General features: G+C 33.2%; 1 protein-coding gene across 27 annotated transcripts in view; it reads right to left on the bottom strand.

The window, feature by feature from the left end:
* The window catches only part of LOC146530733 (glutamate-gated chloride channel-like), a 54,796-nt gene that overhangs the window by 9,532 nt on the left and 20,351 nt on the right, over window positions 1-24,913 (bottom strand). For 6 of the 27 annotated variants that reach the window (XR_014878834.1, XM_085198854.1, XM_085198857.1 and 3 more), the window contains exons 2-13: window positions 10,497-10,595; window positions 8,185-8,274; window positions 6,429-6,517; window positions 6,163-6,258; window positions 4,951-5,015; window positions 4,671-4,823; window positions 4,438-4,488; window positions 3,900-4,050; window positions 3,524-3,664; window positions 2,460-2,534; window positions 1,450-1,602; window positions 665-879 (exon numbers count right to left, since the gene is read on the bottom strand). Coding sequence is in view for 26 of the 27 variants with exons in the window: in XM_085198854.1 (XP_085054980.1) it covers window positions 665-879; window positions 1,450-1,602; window positions 2,460-2,534; window positions 3,524-3,664; window positions 3,900-4,050; window positions 4,438-4,488; window positions 4,671-4,823; window positions 4,951-5,015; window positions 6,163-6,258; window positions 6,429-6,517; window positions 8,185-8,264 (1,269 nt within the window). In the remaining variant the exon portion in view is untranslated. Of the gene's footprint in view, window positions 1-664; window positions 880-1,449; window positions 1,603-1,820; window positions 1,974-2,459; window positions 2,535-3,523; window positions 3,665-3,899; window positions 4,051-4,437; window positions 4,489-4,670; window positions 4,824-4,950; window positions 5,016-6,162; window positions 6,259-6,428; window positions 6,518-8,184; window positions 8,275-10,496; window positions 10,596-24,913 lie in introns of all 27 variants that reach the window. The other 21 variants (XM_085198875.1, XM_085198879.1, XM_085198880.1 and 18 more) reach the window with 12 other exon arrangements.

Here is a 24,913-nt window from a genome sequence, read left to right as displayed (position 1 = left end):
TAAGTAAAATATTAATTACAATTATTAATAATGGAAGGTAGAATAGTATTATTTTTTTTCGTGTAATAGGTAGACTTTTATAAAAGAAAGGGAACATTTTTTAAAACGTATGTAATATTTAAACCAAATAAAATCTGAGAGATAGAATAAGGGATATTTTAGATACTCATATAGATACATCATCCAATAATAATTTAAAATTGCAAAATTAACATAAGAATAACGCTCCTCTTTTTATATTAGGCAAATTATATTTATAATTTGCATCTTATTTACAGATAAATAAAATAAAAAAAGGTATGTTTAAAAATTAAATTCATCGATGTCATGGTTTATTTACTAAAGTAGGTACTCTATCTGTAACGGTCACCATATAAGACGTCAAAAATTAACAGAAACTAAATAGAGACTTAAATAGAAACTAAATTCTAAATTTAATTTCTACAACAACAAAATCTGCTTCTTTTGAATTTTAAGCAACAAAAATTACACAAATCACAGAAATGTAACATTTTAATAAATGTGTATCAATTAATTAATTCTAGACGAATTAATAATTAACATTTAATTTCGCTGTTAGGTGCAATCACAGGGAAGCATTGCTATAATCCACGTCCACACATTATCAAACATATATCCCTGTGTTACCGGGTGCGTAACTCACCTGCGTTACCGGGTTTTCCCCTGGTCGGTACACTACGTTGTGTAGAGGGCGCTTCCTGCCCACGTAGTTCACGCATACGAACTCCAGCAGCGACGCGTAGATGAAACACATGCACACCCCGTCCCAAACGTTCATGGCCGTTAAGTTTGAAACGACGGGCAATGTGGAACGGAATCCGTTGGACGTTGTGAAGAAGTTCAACATAGTCGTTACACCTGTTCGAGAAGACCATATTATATTCGGGCATTGATTTACATATGAACATGCCAGCGCAGTTACGTTTTTTTATTTACTATTCTTTAAGAACGAGAAATGAATGGTGCATTTATAGTTTCAAAGCTTTTGTGACTGGAGCGGCCAAGCAAAGCTGCTATTAAGTATACTGTGTATACATTTAAGTATACGATACTTGTTTATGCCGGATGTTCATATTTTGTTAGAAAAATTAAAACTATCGAACTTCTATATTAGTTAGGTGCTATTATAATGCATTGAGTGCAATACTTTGTCAAATAAAATAATATTCAAATACTACTTGTTGGTACTACTGAACTACTAAAATTAGAAGCCTTATATTTATTGAACGTGCATTATGCATAGTAGTTTAATTCCCTTCAAAATATAAGAAATCGAAAGAATTTTCTACATATCCACTTACGCAATGATTATGATGTTTATTTGTGAATAACGCCTCGATAATTAACACAACAATTAGTGTTATAAGTAAATACAATGTAGCTCTACTGTGTTTAATCATTTATAAATAAAATAATTTAAAAACTAACCTATCATAACTCTAGCAGGCACTGCATTCCATTCCAACCAAAAAGTAATAAAAGATGATGTCACCAAAATGATCCCCGGAATGAAAACGGTGGTGAAGTAAAATGATCTATCTCGCGTGAAGATGAGATCCACTTTGAGGCAGCTGTAATTACCTAAAATATCAAGCATATTCTAAACATAAATCATAATAAACAAAGCGATTGTGAAAGATGATTCGTCGGCGTACACTTGAAATCTACATTGCCAACGTTAAGCGACAGTAACCTGCAAAGAAGAATGTTAGCGTGTTATTAACAGCCGCAGCCACATCTACGAAGAGAGAGATGCAAGATGCAAGACCGAGAACATTCCATTCGCCAGCCAATTTTACCTATCATGGAACGAGCTGGAACTGCGTTCCATTCCAGCCAAAATGTGATGAAAGAAGAGGTCACCAGGATTATGCCAGGGATAAATACTGTGGTAAAGTAGAATGCTCGGTCTCTCGTAAAAATAAGGTCCACCTTTAGACAGCTGTAGTTCCCTGTGAAGTTAATATTACTCGTAACGATTGAACGTCATACAACACGCGCTAGCTCGCAGGTGTCGTGTTGTATTCGGTTGCACAGTGAGATAGACGGTTAGGATACATTGGACATATTCCAAATAACTCTATTCAGTGGCCTTGTAATTATTTACAATTACGATTTTAATTACTTCTATACTACGGTCCCGTATGCAGGAGTAATGCGTGTTGTGTACCAGTGTTCCAGCGTTGTGTTACGACAGTTCAATCAGCAAATCGACTAACCTCTATCACGTGCATCCAAACAGTTACGTGCAAAAGTAACACAAATTATAAGTAAATGTTCGATGATAGTGAGTGATGGAGTTACGAGCTTATGTTCGTTAAACGTTTCCCTTTCGTATGACACAACAACGCAATTACTCACACATAAGCGGAGAATACGGTATAAATACGACAACACCGGGACTGTCAGTCATCCAGTTCAACTCAAGAGGTAGGTACCTTGCTCCTCAAAGCGTCTCTGGCAAAGATTACATGTCAGCTCTTCATCGTCCTCGTAAAGTGAAATACCATCAGCTGCTTGCAAAGACGTGAATAAATTCTTACACTCTACATTTAAATTTTATTATTTAATATGATATTTTAAAATCACAAACGGAAGCTGTTACCGTACAACTAATGCAAAATGTGTGTTAGAAACCAATAAAAAATGAACATGCCACATCTACGACTAGCTACTCCCAATCAAGTCTACCATATACGTCTTCAGTTTATATATCTAACATATAATAAAAGCTTTATTTATAATATATTATATAACTAATATATTCTAAGTACAATTTTGTAACTAGACAGCACGAAAAACTTAAAAGTATGTTTCGGTAAACCAAGACCAAGCTGAAAAGAGTTAATTAGAATTTGGTTTTATCAATTATAGGATTGTGCTCTTAACAAAATAATGTATGTTGGGATTACTAAGCTACATAAATATACAGGGAGTCACGAAACTAGGTGTTGTAAGAAAAATTAAAAGAATTTGACGAAAATAAATCAAATGTAGGGATTTAAATAAAACCAACGTTTAAAATAAAATCATCATTTGAAAATTGATATAATTATTTTGTTGGTAGCATTCGGAAACGGTAGAGACAGGTGTATCTATCTGGAAAATATCACTTACATATACAATAATAAGACTGAGAGACTATTAAAATAGTCTTTTCAATATATTAAACACCATTAGCATTGTATAAACTCTTAAAGTACCACATTATACATATATTTAAGGCGTATGTATTTCTAAAATTATTATGAAGAATTCCCGCAGTATCTGTAACCAAATCATATTCAGAAGAAAATATACACAATAAGAGTAGTTGGTTTTAATGCCCTTTATTCTTTATTACTTTTTTGTTAATATATACACACATAAATTAGCTTAAATTAATTTTGGAAACCTATATATATTAATTAAGATTACCCATTTTCATGGACACCCTGTATACGCATTAATTTGTCAGTAATGTCATAGGAAGCGATTAAATATAAAGTGAACGGTCCATTACCTCTCCAGCTTGCTTTGATGGGACAGGGTATTGTCTGGTTCTGAATGAGATACGCGTTGAGGGTTGTCAGCGACGGTGACTTCCTCAATGTGTCTTCGTCATTCTTCCAAACGTAGGTTATAGCTGATTGCTCATATGATACTAGAAATTACGGGTTTTATTAAACGATCATAGCGTTAAATAATTTGTTTATGTAGAAAATGATTAAATAAATATCTAATTAATTTGTTTGAGAACAACTATGTTTAATGATAATAAAAAAATATAGTAATAATTTAAAGAATTAAAATATTGAAAAAAAATAATAAGTTACTGTCATATAAAGTAACATAATTATTATAGTTTAATATCATCCACTCTATAAAACATTACTCACTACTCTCTAACGCAAATGAACACAATGGGTCATCAAAGGGGAAGATATTGAGCCGCCCCTGACAGGAGAGAATGAGATGACGCCGCATTAAATAGTTGATTGTGCCATTCCTGTATATGCGTAACGCGAAATGCATGGGTATTATCGGATCCTGAAATGTTATAATGATATATTATTAAATATTCTATTAAAATTCTATATCAACAGCTAAATATTTACAGTTTTTTTTTGTAATAGCCGCTAAATTTGAATTAACTACTTATACTAAATAAGCCACTTTTTTAGCTGTCATTCTTTGTATTTATTATATAGACTAATAAGTATAAATAAAAATGCTTAAGCTTATTTGTACTACGCATGTTAAATTAATCGATAATATTATTTAAAACGTCTCGTCTGAATTTTTGAAAAGGCTAAGATCTCAAGTTCTTAATTTTCATGTAAGTAGGTCGTATAATGTATAACGTTATTATTTATACAATAGCATTGTAAAATATAACTTATAAATATTTTTTGTTACAAATAAAACAAATCTTACACTTTTGTGCTGACAAATATTGAATTCATTGTTATCGTAACAGCTATGTACCTATAACCAAGTCATTAAAATATAAAATGTTATGATTTATTGAACAAAAATACGGATCATAAAGCATTTATCATGATAGCTCTAAAATAATATTATCATTTTGTACTAAACTCATTGCAGCTAGTGTAACAATATTTCTATAATCTATTTTAATCATTTATTAAGTTAAAAATATAACTAACTTTGAAATCTCCATGCATTATGAAGTACGTGTCGGGTAGCCAGATATCCTCGTGATGATGAATGGCATTAAGATATTCGTAATGCGACTGATTAGAATATCGAAGTCGAGGATCGTACCATTGCTGCTGCAGAAGAAACTCAACTTCGTATTTCTGAAATTTTAACAAAAAAATATTAAGTTATAGAAAAAGTATATAATAGCAATACAAAAGCGTAACAGATAGCAGAATAGGTATATAAATAAATAAAGTAAATAATTTAGTAATAATAACAACTTACAAGACTAGATTCATCTGGAGATGCTAAACTAAGAAGTAGCACGCTAACATTTACGGTGAGGACACCTGTAAACCAACAATGACGATTTGTGGTCATTACAGACTGTCCAATTCATTATATTTATAATTCAATTACAATAACAGCAATTTTAATATAAGAACGTTTTATTTCCATTGATATTGTAAAAAAGTAGTTAAAAAGGGTTGTAATACAACAAATAATAATCATTTGTATAAAACAAATTTAAAATTTATTACTTAATTAAATATTTTTTGTATATAATTTCCTTTTTATAATCTATTGGTATTAATAAAAATGTTTTAATTATCTGCAATTTCTTTTGTACATTAATACTGGCAGTTAAGAAGAACAGCAAAATAATAAGAAGGCTATTTATAAATTATAGCTTATAGATCTACTAGTTTACTTAATGACCTAGTCAAGCACACATTTATGTCACACAGAGCATGCTTGGACTATAAAGAAAAAAAAAACATCAAAGTGCTCGGTATACGAAAAAAATAGTTTATTTGTATCTTAACTATTATTACAAAACCGACACAACAATAAAATTGATTTCGCGCAATATTGAAAGAATAGCAATTATCATTGCAAAACGATTTGTTTTGTGTTTGTGAAAAGAGAAAATAAAAGCTTATTTTTATGTTCTATTTCATTAAATATATAGGTAGGTTATTGTATAACAAAAGTGATATATTTTTTTATTTAGCATAGCGAAAAATAATTCTTAATGATTGATTAAATCCCTACTTTTGTTAGTTTTAAATATAAAAAAGGTGAAGTTTTCCAGTCAATTGTAAATTTCGTAAGTTTTGTTTCTTTTTTTATATAGAATGTTATGTGCTCATAAACTAAAAATAATACTTAAAATAATAATCACAATAAATGTGCCGTGTGTGAAAATAAATGAAACAAAGCAAACTACAATTGCATTCATAATAATTTAAAGAAACATTTTTTTACACTCGTATCTACGTCTCGGCTCCCCTTGGCCAGAATTTGGTCTTCTCCAAAATAGTTCAAATATTCAGTCAATTCGTTTATGGTGCAAGGTGAATCCGAGTTTCAAATGATTATCACAACTAATTGGGTGCCAAGGATATTGCAGTGTAGATTAAATAAAATTATAGAAAATAAATAGGGAAGACAGTTTGAAGGATTTCTCTTTTCAAAAACATAAACACAACGAACCGCGATTGTGTGACCGAGGCCGGAGCGAGGGTAGACCAATATTACTTTGATTCATAGTGTCATTCGGCGAAGTTAGACCACAACAAAAATCTGGATCTGTAAGTTAATACAGCTTTAAAGCTGATATTCAAATTAGTTCCCTGCCAATTCAATTTCGTTCTTTAATATGAACATATCTCTTGGTCTTGTTTGAGATGGATTTAATGGTCTATAACTGTATGTGATGGTTTTAATGGTTTACGTGATCATATCGTCTATTTACTTACCATCTACTGGTGGAAGCAGTCTTTTGTCATAGCGGGAATTTTTTAGAAGATTGTCCAGAATTTCTTTGTCCGACTTGCCCGCTGCAAAACTGGAACAACACAAAGCACAATTGTATAAATAGAAGTTAGAACAAACATGCGATAGTGAAGTCAAATCAAAAGTGAATTTGATTTAATAGATTTACAGTGAATTTTAAATAAATTTAAGAATATACGATGTTAACACAAGTGCTACAATTAATAATCAATTAAAAGGATATCCAAACATGCTAGTTTCTTTATGTCCATGCGGAAAAGGCCATTTTAAAATTGACTACAATATAAAATCAAAAGAAGCTCTTGTAGCCCCCAAGTATTTCGAAGGTTGAATATAAACACACACATGTTATCCCTAGTTGTACGAGTATATTGAGCGTCTCTATATTTCTTTTGCTGCTTAGTTGCAGGCATATTTTTAAGGAAAATAAAAAGAAAATCACAGATTTTTACAAATATAATTAAAACGGAGGAACTAGTAATATAAACTATTTTTATTATTTAATTTTATTTTTGATGGCTAGAACTAACTCTTTATTTTTTTTCCAGACTATATTTTTCCTAGTCAGAAATGAACTACGACCACATGTACATGGTTCAACATTACATAACTGTGCTACGAGATTCGACGAAATATTTTTTCTAATTGTATTCACATTTAACTCTTTTAGCGCATAAATAAAAACATTTGAATATCAAGTAGCATTATACAACAATACATTTCACAAGTATCAAAAGTGTCCGCGGCGTGCAGTCTAGTCGTCTATAAATAGGGGGAGTATTTCACGCTCGAACAGATGTTTAGCGTGTTACATCCGCTTCGTCGCCCCGCGCCCGCCCTACAAACCTTTCTCATTTTTGCCTTGGAGTGCCGTTTAACCATGTCATCCGACTCGACTACCCTTTGTTTTAATAATTTATTTTTTGTTATCATTGTTATTCCCTTTTTATTTATTTTTAAAGATAGTAAAGTTTTACAAAATCTAATGTGAGGCCAGTCGTGGTGCAGAGGCACAGGCGTGTGACTGTAGATGCGACAAGTTGTCGGTTCGTTTCCCACTTGAGGACATTAAATATTTAATGTGTTCAATATCTTCGCGTTGAGTTACGTCAATCAACAAAATCAGTGTCTTAAAAAATATATAAAAATTTCACTAATATTAAAATTCGTAATATAATATATTTTTTATGTTAGCTACATTTCCGTACGTATACATAAGGTCATTCAAGTTCATTCAAGGTCTACTTAGAGTTAACTGTATGTATTGTAATTAAATAGAAAACTGTAGGCTTTTTTCATTAAACAAATGTAGGCACAACAAGTGCTGGTACACTTGTTTAGAGGATGGAGGGGTTGATTGCAGATTGAAGGTACAATTGTGAGGGAGGGTTTACTTTCCCTCTACATATAGCGTTTCAAAAGTTTTTAATGCATAGAGAAATGAAACTACACTTATACATTTCGAAATTAAAAGCTTTTAGCCAGAGGATTTAGGTTATGTTTACATTTAGGTCTGTTGGTGCATTTTATCTGCTTTTCTGTTAGAATGTTACATAAGCCTTAACACTTTGAGGGATATCTACGAATATTATAAATTTATTTTATTTTATATTTTTTACATGTATTCGTCTAACTTTTATGAATTATGTTTAGGTCACTAATATTTAAAATTAATAAATGTAATTTATGTATTACTATTATGTTGACAAATATACTTACATGTCGGACGTAAGCGCTGATGCTCTGCTGAGCATGAGGAGAAAAGCCACGGCGCGTGCCACCACGCATGACCAACCCATATTAGGACATCTGTACAAAAAAATTACTTGTAAATGGTAGAACAGAACAGAATAAGTGTAATAAAAATTAATGTAGGTACTTAATTGGAGGGGAATAAAATATTAATTTTATGTAACAATATAATAGTATTTAAAAAAATGCATGCAAAGGCAGTTTTTTTTTACAGGCTCAATTAAATAGGGGATTGTTTGTGAAAAAGAACTGTCAAGTGCGCGTCGGAGTCGCTCAGCGAAGGATTCGGTCAAATTTCAGGATTTAGGTCAACGGGAATATAAAAAAGTTGACAAACTTAAGTTACTTGTCGTTTGCACTCATTTGTATGAAATGAACTACAAACATAAGTTTATAATGGTTTTTGCCAGTGATATGCACACAGGTAAAATACCTACGTTATTATACCTAAATTTCAGTGTTTTTTCTTTATTTACTTTTTTTTTCAGGTTCACGCTGTATCCCGCACACAGCAGGGTAGGCAGAGGGAATTTAGTGTTAAGTAAAGAACGGGGTGTTCCTCATTTTCTGCCTAATTCTGGAGACATTGCGTGTTGAGTGGCAGAACTCAACTCAACTCAGAGCGAAGAAATGGAAATATAAATTTAAATAAACATTTTATCTCCTCGAGTGGGGTTCGAACCTACAGCCAGTCGGTTTTACAGTCACACTTTGTGCCACTGCGCTAAGATTGGTATTGGACTTAGAGCTATTTAAAACGGAAATTATAAAAAAATGTGTTAAAACCCTACAGAAAATCAGGATGAGTGATATTAAATTTATATAATATATAAAATTACAATATATTTCCTGATATCGATTATTATATAAATGTACGATCCTGAACTAATAAAAGTTGTAAGTCATGCAAATACACCGGTCGAACTGACGTGCTGCGAGGCCACGTCGCAACATGGTTTTTTTCTGACAGCCTGGAATTAAATACATGACCTACATTTCGTATATTATGAGTTCTGACGTCAATCACTTTTTTCAATAAAATTATTAGCGTGAAATAACATTGGATGTCGTGCAATTACGGTATATATGTATATAATATAAAAATAGTAATATATTGTTGAAATCAGCGTTATATATTCTTATTTTTAGGGTTCCGTACCTTAAAATGTAAGAATGGAACCCTTATAAGGTCACTTTGCAGCTTTCGTTTGTAACTTAACTTACTGGCTTACGTTGTTTCTGTAACATTGTATATATACGAGTATGTAGTATATAAGTTAATGGACGCTTGGGTTTTCAATGCAACCTCGCCGCAATATGCTGATTCCTTTGAGCCCCGTGGGATTCTCTGAACACAACGCAACCTATATGAGATTAAGACGAGCGCCTTTACGAAGGCTCTACCAATTTATTACGTACGTACGGAGAAACACGTATAGGGTTCGATCGTATTTAAATTATGGAACGTTATGTTCGATAAGTCTAAAACTATTTCAAATTTATTACTTTATTTAATCCTAAAAGGTTTAACATTTTTACCTACTTACCTACTTACTTTAGTAGTTTATAGGATTTTCACCATAATTGTATTCTGTCATTAAATTTGCGTATTTATAAAGAGATTTTTGTATAAATATAAAGTTTTTTCCATATATCATCATATTTTACGACACTTAATCCAATTTCACTATTATCAGCTAAGCATATACTCCAAAACTTGTATAAAGTTCTCTTGGCCTCAATAGCAAAGTACTTGACAACGATGCTATTTCAAATCGTATTTCTGAAGGGATACTTCGAGCCTTCCCTTATTTTACTAGAATGGAGTTTATAAAAAATGAGCATATAGTCTTATATAAATGGGTGAAGCTATAAATATTAAATGATAAAAGTATGTTATACGAGGGAGTTCCACATCTATGACCTATTATTTTTATTATTTTATATTATAACATTTTCTCAGTGGAACATCTATTATTTAATTTAGAATATCAGAATAAAAATTCATAATTTTTTTCAGTTGCACGCTGTATCCCGCATGCAGGGAGGGCAGAGGAAGCCTAGTGTCAAGATATTTCGTTCCCCACTTATTGCCGAATTCTAGAGGCATTGCCTAACAGAACAGAACTCAACGCCTCAACACCATAGTGAAAAAAAGAAAATATTAAATATTTAATTTCGTCAAGAGGGAATCGAACCCACAACGTGTATATGTAATGTATAGTAATTACTATTTCATGTTTCATTAGTAATCGGTTAGTGTTAATTCTTGTTATTACCTTTCTGCTGACTGCAGAGTGTTGTCGGCATGTGGAGAGACGCTCAACTTGTTCGCGCCGCCTTTGTCCTCCGCCACAACATTATGTACTTAAAGAAATCTGTAACAGAATATTTTAAATATTAATCCAAAAATGTTCTCTCTAGATTATCTTAAATTATTTTGGTTAAGTTATCATCATACAATATTTTAATTAAGATTTTTTTTATATAAACAGATTTGGTGTAAGTTAACTGTAAGTTGTATGCAGCCTACATTCTTCTTCTTCCTGGCATTAATCCCGGCTATTACCAGGGTCTGCCTTCCTACTTACCCTACTCCACTTTGCACGATCTTTTGCGTCCTCGGTGGTTAGACCATTGGCTCTCATGTCCTGCATCACGACATCCAACCAGCGCTTCCTTGGGCGTCCGGGAGGTCGCGCCCCAGGAACTAGTATAGCAAGGCACTTGCGTCCGACATAGTTCTTAGGCCGGCGCGTAACGTGGCCAAACCATCTCAAGCGACGCTCTTGGAGCTTATCCGCTACGTCACGGACCCCAAGACTACCTCGAATGAATGTGTTGCGTATGCGGTCAGACCGCGTTACGCCGCACATCCACCTCAGCATCTTCATTTCCGTGACGTGAAGCTCCAGAGTGTGCCGAGATAGTGCTGGCCAACATTCGCTGCCGTATAAAAGAACCGGTCGGACGATGCTCTTGTATATCAGCCCCTTGAGCTTGGGCGGTATTCTGCGGTCGCAGACCACACCAGTGACCTCCCGCCATTTGGCCCAGGCAGCGCTTATCCGGCCATGGACATCGTGGTCGATGCCTCCAGACTCGTGCATAACGGATCCAAGGTACCTGAACTTCTCCGACTTAACGGCTGGCTCAGGACCTATAAGGATGGTGCTCGAGTCCCGGCTCCCGCACGCCACGTACTCTGTCTTCGACACATTTAGTTTAAGACCGCCGTTCTCAAGCGTACCCTTCCAGAGGTTCACTTTACGCTCCAGCGTCAGTCAGTTCTCGGCAATGAGTACTATGTCGTCGGCATACATCATCAGCCATGGAGGCTGGTCCTGGATGTGAGCCGAGACAGTATCAAGCACTACATTGAACAAGAACGGACTAAGAGCCGAGCCCTGGTGAACCCCCACTGTAATCGGGAAGGGTCTAGTGTCGCCAACAGCAGTCCTAACCATAGAAGCGGAATCGTGGTACATGCCTCTGATAATCTCAATATAGGCCTCAGGGATCCCTTTGGATCGCAATGCCCACCAGATACACTGACGAGGCACACAGTCAAAGGCCTTCTGCAGATCTAAAAAGGCCACGTGCAGAGCTCTCCTTTTTTCCCTGTATGTCTCCATCAAAGTTCTGAGGGCGAAAATGGCGTCCATGGTGCCCGATCCTGGCTGAAATCCATATTGAGACTCAGAGACAGTACACTCTCGGCGGAGCCTGAGGTCGATCATGCGCTCGAAGAGCTTCATGGTATGACTCATAAGCTTAATGTCCCTATAACTACCACAATCTTGAACACTGCCCCTTCCCTTGTAAATAGGGGTAATAAAGCTAAGCCGCCACTGATGCGGCATCTTACCAGTGTTCAAGATATGGTTAAAAAGGTCAGTAAGCATGAGCACACCAAGAGAGCCCAACGATTTCCACGCTTCGATCGGGATGTCGTCAGGTCCCACCGCTTTTCCGTTCTTCATGCGTCGAAGGCAATTACGTGTTTCGTCAAGGGTTATTATAAGGGCAATAAGTCCGAGGTTAGGCGGTGGGTCGTGATGAAGACTGCATGGGTGCTGAGTATTCAGCAACTCCTGGAAGTAGATTCTCCACCTCTCCTTCACAGAGTCATGATTACAGAGCAGCGTGCCCTGGGAATCTTTGACGCAAAGACATTTTGCGATATCTTGCGTCACTTTATCCCGGGAACGTGCCAGTTTGTAAATGAGCTTCTGCCCCTCCACAGTTTCAAGTTTATCATACAATGGTGACAAACTCTCACTGCGGGCTCTGGCTACAGTTCTTTTACTGGCACGTTTAGCTACTGTGTACTCCAGTCTGTCTTCAGGAGAGTTGGATTCCTGCCACTTCTTAAAGGCAGCCTTCTTTTCACGAGTAACCTCCTGCACCTCGTCATTCCACCACCATGTCTCCCCGTCGATGACACGTCCTCCCCTAGAAAGGCCAAGAACTCGCCTGCCCGCCGCAATGATTGCCGACTGAGCCCGATCCCAAGCATCCTGAGCAGTCTCGGTGTTAGTCGAAATATCGTGACTTTTCACCTCTGCCAGGAAGTCGGTCTGCATCGGTCCATTCAGCAACCACCACTTGATCCGAGGCCTACGTTTCTCGGCTACTTTCTTCTTCGGAGTGACGTTAAAGTCCATGACAAGAAGACGATGTTGGGCCGTTAGGCTTTCGCCTGGAATGACCTTACAGTTAGTTATCCTGCCCATATGACACCGTCTGGTCAATAAGTAGTCTATTTGAGTTGAGTGGGACCCGCTCTTATACGTGATAAGGTGCTGAGAATTCTTTTGGAAGAACGTATTCACGACGGCCAGATCAGACGCAATACAGGTTCTCAGAATGTTTTCTCCCTCTGCATTGCGAAGACCGTGCCCAAAACCCCCGTGAACACGTTCATACGGCTCAGCAGCCTTACCGACGTGCCCGTTCAAATCCCCCCCAACTAAGACCACTTCGGTACACGGCACAGCAAGTAGCACCCCTTCATACTGCTCCCAGAATGTCTCCTTTTCGGCCGCGCTACATCCCGCCTGGGGAGCATAGGCACTGATTAAGTTTGTGATGACGCCCTCAATCAGTACCCTCACTCGCATCAAGCGGTCGGAGCGACGGTCAACTTCAAGGAGCCCATTCTGAAGCTCTTCAGATAGCACTACCGCTACACCGTTTCTACCCGAAGGTGACCCAGTGTATATAAGCCGGTAACCCTGTCCGATGTTACGGGACTTATTGCCCTTCCAGCGTGTTTCCTGGAGGAAGGCACACTGGACCCGACGTCTCATGAGTACATCTGCGAGTTCCCTGCATCGTCCGGTCAGAGAGCCAATATTCCACGTTGCAAAGCGGAGTTTCCTTCTGGGTACTAGCGTCTTTAGCCGTGCCCGTACATGACACGGCAGCCCTTGCCCACTTGTCGCAGGTGTGGGGCGATGTGCCTGCGCGTCGTTTTGCGGCGACGCCCTAGCCGTACCCAGTCTGTTGTTTTGTCGGTCCATATAAGTGGCGGTTGGCGGTTTTTAAATGGAGCCACTGCCGTCTGACCTCCAAAACCCCTTTGTGGGGAAAAACCGAGGAAGGGAGAGGAAAATAGAAGGGGTAGGATAGGTAGAAGGAGGGAGCTAAGGGAAGGAGGGGGAGAGTTAGGACACCATTCTTACGGACTGGATGAGGATGTAAGAGTGGCGGCTCGAGGATCCGGGGTCGCGTACCCGTATGCCCACAAACAAATATCGGACAGATATTAGTCAGGACATCCTCTGGACAAGTATGCAGCCTACATTATATTGCTAAAAGTCACGAGCTTTATCTAAATTTGTCGACCATCGACAAATAAACAAGAAAGCTAGACTAATAAGAGTTGCTTACGACTTGAGTGATACATGTAATAATATATTTTCTATTCTATCTTTATTTCCAAATCTTACATTACTAATTAGTATCTATCTTATTTTTACTAACCTAAGAAAATAATAATATAGTGTTATTTTTCCTATATCACATTTCAGATTTGCAAGTATTTTATAACAAGCTTTCGAGGAACAAAGCAAATTTTTTTTTTGCTTAGATCCATCCTTTTTATATTAAAGCTACAATAGTTTGTCCAAGTATCATTGAAATAAATGAAACTTATTGAAATTTAATATTTTTTAACGTTTCAAATTCAATTTTAATATAAATGTAAAATCAATAAATGAGAAATTAATTTATCCGCTCACCAGTGAAGTTTTATATATAATTTAATAGTCCGCTCTGTGTTTATAATATAAAAATTATACATTTTGATGAATATTATAAAGTCGTTACCAAAGTAAAAAAAATATATCCTTATAAAATTGTCATAAATACTAAATAATTTTTTATATAAAGTGCGTTATTATTAAATAATAAAAAAATTTTTGCAATAAATTTTGCAATTTTTTGTATTTTTAAAACTGTACGAAGTGATGAAATACTAGAATTTCATTTGTATAGAAGATACGACGAAAATGCGCAAATACTCGTATGTGTATTTCATTAGAAATATCCATACGAGTATTTACACATTTCAAAAGTAGAAAGCGTATATTTCTTAATTGCAAATAATATTTTACATACTTTATTGAAACAAAAACATGGAAACACCATTTGTTTATGCAACTGCTGTACCGCTCTTGTTTTTAATTAACGAAAACAATTCCCCGATCAAATTAGGGCCTCCGTAGTAAATAAATCCTCTGTGGAGTGTGATTATATTAGCAAAAACTGGACGGAAAAAATGACAAATAGTACTTTATTTTTTTTTAATTTGACCAATAGAATGACAACGATCTAATACTTTCTTTTTTTCTTCTAAAAATGAAGTAGATACTTAGGATACAAAACATTCGTGCCACTTAGAAAGTACTTGAGATTTCTTCTAGCAGCATCACTATGTAGGGACCCTCGTGGCGCAAGGGTCAAGGGTGTAATTGTAACGCGACGGTTGTGGGTTCGATAATTTCTCGAGGGAATACATTATTATTTCTTAATATTTTCATTTCTTTGCTCTGGCACCAAGGCAAAAGCCCGGTGTTTAGTTCCGCCACTCTACACAACTTACTATTCGACGTTATGAAAGAAAATGAAAAACAGCTGCAATAAACAACACTATCAACACTTAAGACATTTAATAATTGCTGTAAAAGTGAAGGCAAGACGAACTGAACGCCAGCCAACTTTATAAGGACTTGGTTATGCATGAAATGGGGAACGGTGCCAACTATTACCCACACTATAGGAATGCTCCTCCTTCCTATGAAACAGAAGACTCACAACTGGGTGAAATTTAATTGAGCTCGTGTGAATAAGAGCACTTTTAGGCGACCAAACAATTTGCGAGTAAATATTTGTTTGAATATGACTTCTATAGCACTTAAGAAATAACGAACTAACTTGTGGTTGTATTTAATTAATTTGAAATAGAAAAATAAATATGAAAATAGTTTTAAATTTGAGGGTTTCACGTCTAAAGTATACTTACAGAGGTTGTATGGCTATATATAGATTATCTAAGTTAAAAATATAATTTCAATAAGTTTATTCACGTTTTCAGATGCAGCATTTAGAATTCTTTTCACGTTTCTCACGGCTTCCAGTTCATAAGACATTGTAGGAAGCCATAAATAATACTGGCGTATCGAACGTGATGGGCTCTAGTAGGTATGGTCATTTAAGATATTTCAAACTTCAATAGTATCGCCGCCATTACATACAATATAACAATTTACTCTTATTTAGATCAGAAGTTTAATAATCCAGATAATAATGATAATAATTGTTAGGCTTATTTTATGTTGTATGTGGTAATATTACCAACTCTACGTTTTTTAGTAGGAGAATACGTCATTAGTATTTATATATATTATTTGTAGGTTTTGGTTTTATTCATACTGTACGTTGATAGAATAAAAAAGCGCAGAGCTTTCGCCGCATCAAATGGTTTTGATTTTTCTATAATTATCTTTAAATTTACTGTATATAATTGTATATGTTATTTAATTAATATAATATTGAGGCTAGTCGTAGCGCAGAGGCACAAAGTGTGACTGTAACGCGACGGTTGTCGGTTCGATCCCCATTCGAGGAAATGAATGATGTATTTAAATGAATGTGAATGAATGTTGTATATACGTAAGTTGAAGAAAATTAACTTTGCCGATGTATATTTGTTTTTTTTTTATAATACTACGAAAGTATAAATGACAAATAATCGTTTTTCATAATTGTTATCAAAAATTCAAAATCTTTTTTTATCATTGTTAACAAAAAACAAATAAAAAATATATTTGTAAAATAACAAATACGAGTACTGTAACAAGATCGTTTGTAAGTATATTTTTTGTGTGTTAGTTAAGAACACCAGAAAATTTTGTCGACAGTTGTTCTTGCCATTTGTCTAATGAGAGCTACTTGGCTCGCTTCACGCTTTTCAAGTCATATTTTTGCTTCCATTAAGCATCTGTGAATTTCCATCATTCGCAGGCAAGTAAGCACTGTTTGCTGTTCTCACTTCATAAATATTTTTTGATCAATTGATGTAAATTATACCAATTATGTATAAGTAAGTAAATAAATATATATATATTTTGTAAGTAAATATTTAATTTCTTATACACATTTTTTTAAAAAACAGCTTGAAAAAGATAATCTACTTATTAAGGTGTTAAGATGATGATAGAGATTTATAGTAGTTTTTGAAGATCCAAAGTGCAAGGAATAAGAAACGTGTAAGGATGTAAATTTTAGATATATATTATATAATTTAATATGTATCTTAAGCTAATATCAAAATAAACATTATTATTCAAATTTTGTCTTTTAAGACCGCGATGACCAAAAAACACTGATATTGTTTAATACAGTACATGACTTTTGATCTTAAAATATTCATCTACAAGTTGTCACTAAACACACACTATCGAGAGTTGTTATATTTATCATTCTACATTTCTACATACAGAACGTATTCTCATTGAATATTGATTTCACGTTACTGAAACTGTAGCAAAGCAATTTGCTTGAAATGCTAAGATTTAGGTTCTAAAAATATTTAAATAGTAGGTTGTTATGTTGTATATTGTGTTGACGTATTTAGAATGTATTTAAAAAAAAAATGAAAATAATTAAAATTCAAATAGAAAAATAAATATGCATAAAGAAATAACGTGCACATGTAAGAAATATTGCTATCCTTCAGGTTAAATACATTTTTATGCTTAGCATTACATATGCATTCTAGCTATGCAGCTAAGATAAAAATACTGAAAAAAATAAATAATTCTCTTTTCTAGTAAAAAAAATCTAGTAAAGTCAAGCAACATCATATTCGACTATAATTCGACGATGTATTATCTAAGTTATTTTATTTTTTCGTTTATTTATTCTGTTGTCTGCTTTTTAATTGTATACCAAAAACAAAATTAAAATAATAAAATTAGTAACGATACTGGATATGTATGAAAATGATGTGTATGAAAAAATGGATACTGATTTAAATGTGATGAGCATGAATAGCACACTGCACAAAGGTAACATCTATAACCAATAAAAAAAAATATTATTAATATCAACGCAACAGAAATATCGTGCTTGTGCTCTATTGGTCATACGGCTGTAGAATACTTTTTATTGTTTTACAGACTGTGTTAAAGAACGTATAAAACTATTTAGGAAACTTTTGAAATTAAAGTTTAATGTCATCGTAAATAATTTTTCCTAGTGACGTTTATAAATTTTCTTTTGCTTATAATGTAGACAGGGTAGGCAGAGGAAGCTTTGTGTTCAAACACTCCAGTTTCTGCCGAATCCTGGAGGCATTGCCGTGAGTTGACTGGCGGATCTCAACGCCGTTTTACCTCGACATTAGAGCGAAGTAATGCAGTGCGAATGTTATGCAGGATAGCTGCTTTATTGATTGATTGATTGCTAATGTAGTAGATTGTACCATTGATTTTGAAAAGAGCAACTGTTGAGTTTCTTGCCGGCTCTTCTCAGCAGAACTGCCTTCCGAACCGGTGGTAGCTTTTTGTTTATATGTTCATTCGATGATTCAAAAGTGCTTATAATAATTGCCTATTTGAATAAAGAATATTTTGAATTTGATTTTGAAAAAATGAAAATATTATATATTTTATTTCTTCGAATGGGAATCGAACTCACGACTCTGCGTCATGACTGACCTTTGGTAGAAAATAAAATATAGTAAACTTGCAAAATAAAAATATTTTTAATTTCTATATAGATATATCCATGAGTAAATATGTATTTGGAATACCTTACGTATGTGAAATCGTCTTCGCAAAATACCTACGTAGTATATACAATATGCAACAATTCATTCTAAATTCTCTCACCAGTTGCTGGATATTGCCCCCTCGAGGCTGGCTCAATGTAATGAAGTCGGGGAATCCACTGGAACGTATATAGGAAACTTCCTACAGGGGTTAAGAAATTCAACCATGTTTACTGTTGTACTATATACTGATTCTTGATTGTATAGTAGAGTCGGAAATTACATTATTATAAGTTCAGTTAAAAAAATAAATATTACATTACAAAAAATACATACGAACAGAAAAAAATCTGAATAACATTTTTATTGACGAAGTTAACAGTATTGATGTTGTCGTTAAGATGGGAGGTGTCGTAATTTACACAACAAAAAGAATTCAAAATAATCCCGAATATAAAAAATATATTTTAGTATAGGTACTGTATGAAAATTAAATGACCTATATAGAAAGAATAAATAAAATGAATGTAACTATAAAATGTACTTGTTACATGAAATTGCACTTAGTAGGGATCTTTCAGTGACATTGTAACTGGAATGAAGTTGCTGAAATGTTATCCTGGGCAACGTTAAGTTTAGTTAATTGTAAATAATGAACAAATCTAAGCATTATATTTTTGAAAGTTTACATTTTTAAATTTTTAGTTTTTGCTTTGACCTTAAGTGAACAATAATAGTAGGCTCTTAATGTTTTTTTTCAAGACAAAATAAAAATAAGATATATTCGTTTTCACTAAACAATTTAATACAAAACTACAATAAAAAACATCTTTGTTCTATAGCTATCGGATTCGTACGACAAATCTCACGGATAAAATTAATTAATTTATATTTATGGATAAAACCGAGATAGTTGCCGCGCTTTTGATTAAAATGTACGGGCGGACAGGAGTTGACAACCTAAACACTGTAAGGAACTTTTTTACCTATAGTAATAAATGTTATTTCTTGCATATTTTTTCGTAAATTAACTATAATATTAAATATTATGATTTATAAATAAAGGTGATCTTTAACTTAGCTCAAATAATTAAATTAGAAGAGAAAATGTTTCGTTTTCCTGGAACATGAGATAAAACCATGACTACGTAAGTTCTATAAGGATTCCGACTTGCAAGTTACGCCATGCTTAGGCGGGTCAAGTAGGGTTGCACATAGATAATGTAATAGAAATAAGCTTATTACAGTAAGCCAGATAAATATACCTGAAGGTTGCTCTGTTCTATGCGAGTGGGCTCCTCTTGCCCTTAAGCCGTGGTATATTCTTTTTTAAGATAATTGAGGAGAAATTTAGTATGTTATCGCTATGAAGCCTTTATTACAACGTTAGATATAATTTTTATTTATATTATTAATTTACTCGCCTTTTTTTTTTAGGGTTCCGTACTTCAAAACAAAAAAAACGAACCTTTATAGGATCACTCTGTTATTAAAACATATAGCGTACTTCCCGTGGATCTAGAATTATGAACTGTGGTAAGAATTGTAAACTTACATTATAAATATTTATTTTTAATTTATTTATGTAATATATAAAAAATATGTACGGAACTCTCGGTGGGCAAGTCGCCGGTTTTTTTAGCTTAATGTTGTTATCTTACATATACATATATCTTACATATAGCAGTTCGTTAACTGCATGTTGAGGTGAGATCTAGAAAATGAAAAATAAATCATTCCCCAGAGTAAGAATCGAACTCAGAACCGTCGCGACACGTCCTCATATATATCTGTATAAAAATATATCTATTATATAATTATGATATTAGTATAGCTGTAACAATAATAATTACGTAGGAACTGTAATTATGGGACACAAAATGTCAGTAGGGGAACCTTAGTAAAATATTTAACAATTTAATGGAGTTTTCGTCTCGAGATAGCCCATAGAGGTGTGCTTAATCAAGTCTCTTATCTACTCTTTGGAGAGCTCTTAACATGATGGCACTAATTCTGTAGAGTATGGTTCTTAGATAATAGTAGTGTATAATCGAAGATATTTATAAATTGGCCGTTTAACAATGAATATGCCATTTGCTGTTAGATTGGAATCACTCAACGGCTACATCAGAAATAGCCCAACGTCCCAGGACGGAGGAGTTACTTCATGTCAAAATAACTATCAATATACCAATATAATTGCTGTTTGGCCTTACTAAAATGTTTATTCATATACATTGTACCAGCCAAAATGAATACATATTGGGATTAAACGCGAGTGGAAACGCGCAACGGCTGTGAGTTCGATTCCCACTCGAAGAAATGAAATATTTAATATTTTCATTTTCTCGTTCTGGTAACGAGGCAAAGCGCGGTGTTGGGTTCCGCCATTCTATATTAAGCTTATATTATTGCTTATCTTATCTACATATGTAAATTTCAACTCGACACATTAAAAAGTTAATATCATACGACACAACAAAATCCATCAATAATTCAGTTAAATATTTTATAGTTAAAAATAGCAAACAATATAACGGGAAATATTTGTTTTTTAAATTCGTTTTTAGGTGCTAATTGCAGGTACTTTGCCGACACCTCCTCTTTGAACTAAAGTTTGAAAAATTCACCCAAATTTCGAGTTCGCGACACGTAGAATATGAAATAATTACTCAGCCGAGCTGCGCGAAGTGTTATTAGGCCGCCAGCTTTTAAAGAGGAAAATTTGTGAAATATTTGCTATTTCACACCTTAATTTACAGTTCAGCGACAATTCTTTTGTTATGCCTCTTTAAAATATTTGCTTTACGTTTTGTATAGGCCTAATAATATACAATATTTTCAACATTTACAATATTTTTGCAATTGTTTTTATAATAGAACAATTATGTAGCTACAGTGACATATTTATGTTAATATTTTATTGAAAACTAGCGGTCCGCTCGGCTTCGCCCGCTTCTTTCTTATTTATTATTCTTTGGATTAATTTAGTAGTTATAGTTATCTATACACACAAATTCTTTTTTTTGCATTTTATTTCGTTTTGCTTTTATGTTTTTTAAAAAGTATTTTTCTTTCCTAAGTGTAGAATAATACTCTGAAATTGGTAAAAATTACCCACATTACTGATCTTTTGCTAAGGCGACATCACATATTCCAGATCTTAAATCGTTAGATATATAAAAATTAAAGATCTAAAATATGTGATATTGCCTCAAATTTTCATTATGTACCAATCATATAAGGGAAAACTAATACAGTTCTATGTATTAAAGAAAGAAAAATTTCAATTTCTAATACGGATTCCTCTAACTGCTTTATAATTCATTTGAAAAAGCTAGTATATGATAGCCTAGGTCAGGTACTACGAACATATGTGAAGTTTCCCATAAAATCAATCAATTCTTCACATCGCCTATCGAATACAAATGAACAGTAACTTATGCATTCAGTTGGATTGCTAGTAAAAATAATATCTAAAATAAAAATGTCATTGAATTTCAATCAATTTAGAAGAAAAATATATTTTTATACTAGTGGGCCCGGACGCGGCTACGCCCGCGAAAATATAAGCCTAAATCATTAAAATAAGTTAAAAAATAATTATAAGTGGAGATTTATTATTAGAAAAAATATCTGAGTAACCGAAATGAACAAACCAAAGAAGTAAAAGTAATTAAAGGAAATTCTTAATATTAGAAAAAAAAACCTAAAATTTGCTGTGCGCGCGTACTAAACATTTTTCTATACTAAATAATTATTAATTTTTGCGAACAATATTAAATAAAATCTCAAATGATTAAAATTACGATATTTTAAGTGTATAACATCGGTATAGATAACCGAACTGAGATAAATTAATTATAAGCAGCAAATAATTACATAAAAAATAATAGTAATTCAAAAATCTATAAAAATTTACAAAATCATCAAAGTCATCCGCCCGTTCGCGTCGGTCATACTCATATTATGCCGCCCGAAGGCTAGGTCATTTGGAATCAGTCACATCTTAATTATTTATCAGAATGTTATACAGTAAACTATAATTTCCATCTAGATGAAATGCTAAAAGTGACTATTATATTTATTTTCATAAGGATGAATATCAAATTATAGAAATCATCTAATTTTTGTTAATGATTTGTATAAAGAGATTTGTATAAATCTATATCGGCGCGCATTAAGCAAACTCACTGTGGGTGACGTTTTCTTAAAACAGCAAACTTTGCAAGCTGTTGCTTAGCAACGCGTAGCGACGATTGTTATTAACATGGCGGAATAAATTCCTTGTCAAATTAATTATTTTAATATATTGGTATATAACGAAAATATTACAAATATGAGAAAAAAAAAGTATCCTATGTTCATCCCGGGACCCTCAAGTATCTCTATATGAGTATTTTATCACAATTAAATTAACGGTTTGGCCCTGATTGCGGAAAAGACAGACAGACAGACAGACAGACAGACAGACAGAGTTACTTTCGAATTTATAATATAGGTATGGATATATTTTAACTTGCGTGTATATAAAAACAAAATATAAAAAAATATTTTCAGCTCCATAATGTTTCGTATTTTATTTAGATAGGCAGGAGTTAGGAGAGAGAGAGAGTTAAGATTTTCCGTTTCCATTTTTCCACCGAATTCAGAAGGAAATGCGAAGTAATGAATTCTACAGGAACTCAGCTTTGTCTTGACACCAGAGCGAAGAAATGAAAATGTACATTTAAATAAATATTTCATTTTCTCGAGTGGGAATCGAATCCACAACCTGACGCGTTTATAGTCACACGCTTATACACGCATCTGAAAACTGGCCTCATAAAAATTAATATATTTTAGAATATAAAGAAAAGAAAAATCAATCTTTACGATTTAACAAAATTCCATATTCGTCACGTACTATAATAACAACGTCAATATCGCAAGGAAAATTGCGAGCAGAAGGATACGCTTCAATTATTATGTGTAAATATAAAGGATATGAGCCTACAACGGAATTAACTTTCAGAGATGCCTTTTATACCGGAGATAAGGAAAATTTAGGCTAATTTAATATTTTGTTACGCCTAAAGTTTTTAATTTCTTATACATATATGTAAAAAATAACAAAGATTAAGCTTTTTGTTTGTGTAACACTTAAGGACTGCTACATTCACAATTTCATACTGTTTTTATATATAAGAAAATAAGCTACAGCAATTATTATTACTAGACATTTCATTTATTTTAGTGAATATCTTAATTAATACAAAATAATTATAATTAACCTCCTGATCCTATTGTCAGGACACTCCGTTCACTATTTTCCGCCCGAATGCTTTATGAATGTCGTTCTTTATAATATAAAATTAGATTTCACCTATCTCTTAATAATTAATTAAAGTTTTATTAGTAAAATATATTAGGTACTTGTTTAATGCTTTTGTAATAAACTTAATTGAAATTTTGTATTACGTCCTTAATAAATAATAATGTGAACTATTTATCATTTTATATGAAATTAGTCTTCAATAAGTAATAAAAATTACAAACTCCACTTACAAAGATTGGTCAACTGATAGACACGAAGGTTATTATATTAAAATAGAAATATACATCGATTTATCTAGGCAATACTTTATAGCATGATAATTTGCATTTTTGTACTGATTGTACAAAAAAAGTTTGTGTTTGTAAAATTAAGACGATATATTAGATTTTAAGAAAACAATAAAAAAATGAGTTTTTGAAAGTCATTTAAGATATTATAAATAAAATAATAAAGTACCTAAGAAGTTTAAATTTTATTGTAAAATATAATATTTCATTTTTCTAGTTTAATGCGTTAAGTTCAACGCTATGCTTGACCTCATTCCCAGAGCAAATAAATGAAAATATTAAATATTTAATTTGTATTTCCGTATTTCCCGTAGTTGTATATCTATGTTGTATATAAAAAAAGGTATAAAATTTTATTTCTTTTATATCTTGATAATAATAACTAATGTCTATTAAAACGAACTTCTTGGTTTACGACAAAAGTTTGTTGAAAGCGTTTTATTCTCAAGGCTTTACAACGAGAGAGAATAAATTGCCCAAGTTTTGGGGAGGTGGCCTGACGCATTGCCTTTTGAAAATACTTAGTTCCGACGACTAAAATTGTTATTGTTATTGTTGTTGTTATTATAATATGAAAAACAAAAATATTTCGAAATATCTATTAGACTGGTACAAACTACTATACTATTTACTACTATTTATAAATATAATATAAAGAGTATATGAAGAAAACGTAGCAAATTAACTCGTTTATTTTTAGCACATCTTCTATATTCTAATAATTGAGAGGTCAGGCTGCGTAATCTATGAAAAAATTCAAGGTTATTGTCATTGAAACATTTCATACATTTCGTTTATTAAACACTTGATTGC

The sequence above is a fragment of the Heliconius melpomene genome, chromosome 16 (assembly GCF_056956725.1).
Source record: "Heliconius melpomene rosina isolate 202511_hmr_F chromosome 16, ASM5695672v1, whole genome shotgun sequence".
NCBI classification, from domain to species: Eukaryota; Metazoa; Arthropoda; class Insecta; order Lepidoptera; family Nymphalidae; genus Heliconius; species Heliconius melpomene.
The sequence above is the reverse complement of the archived record's forward strand: the minus strand, read 5'-3'. Positions and strand labels throughout refer to the sequence as shown.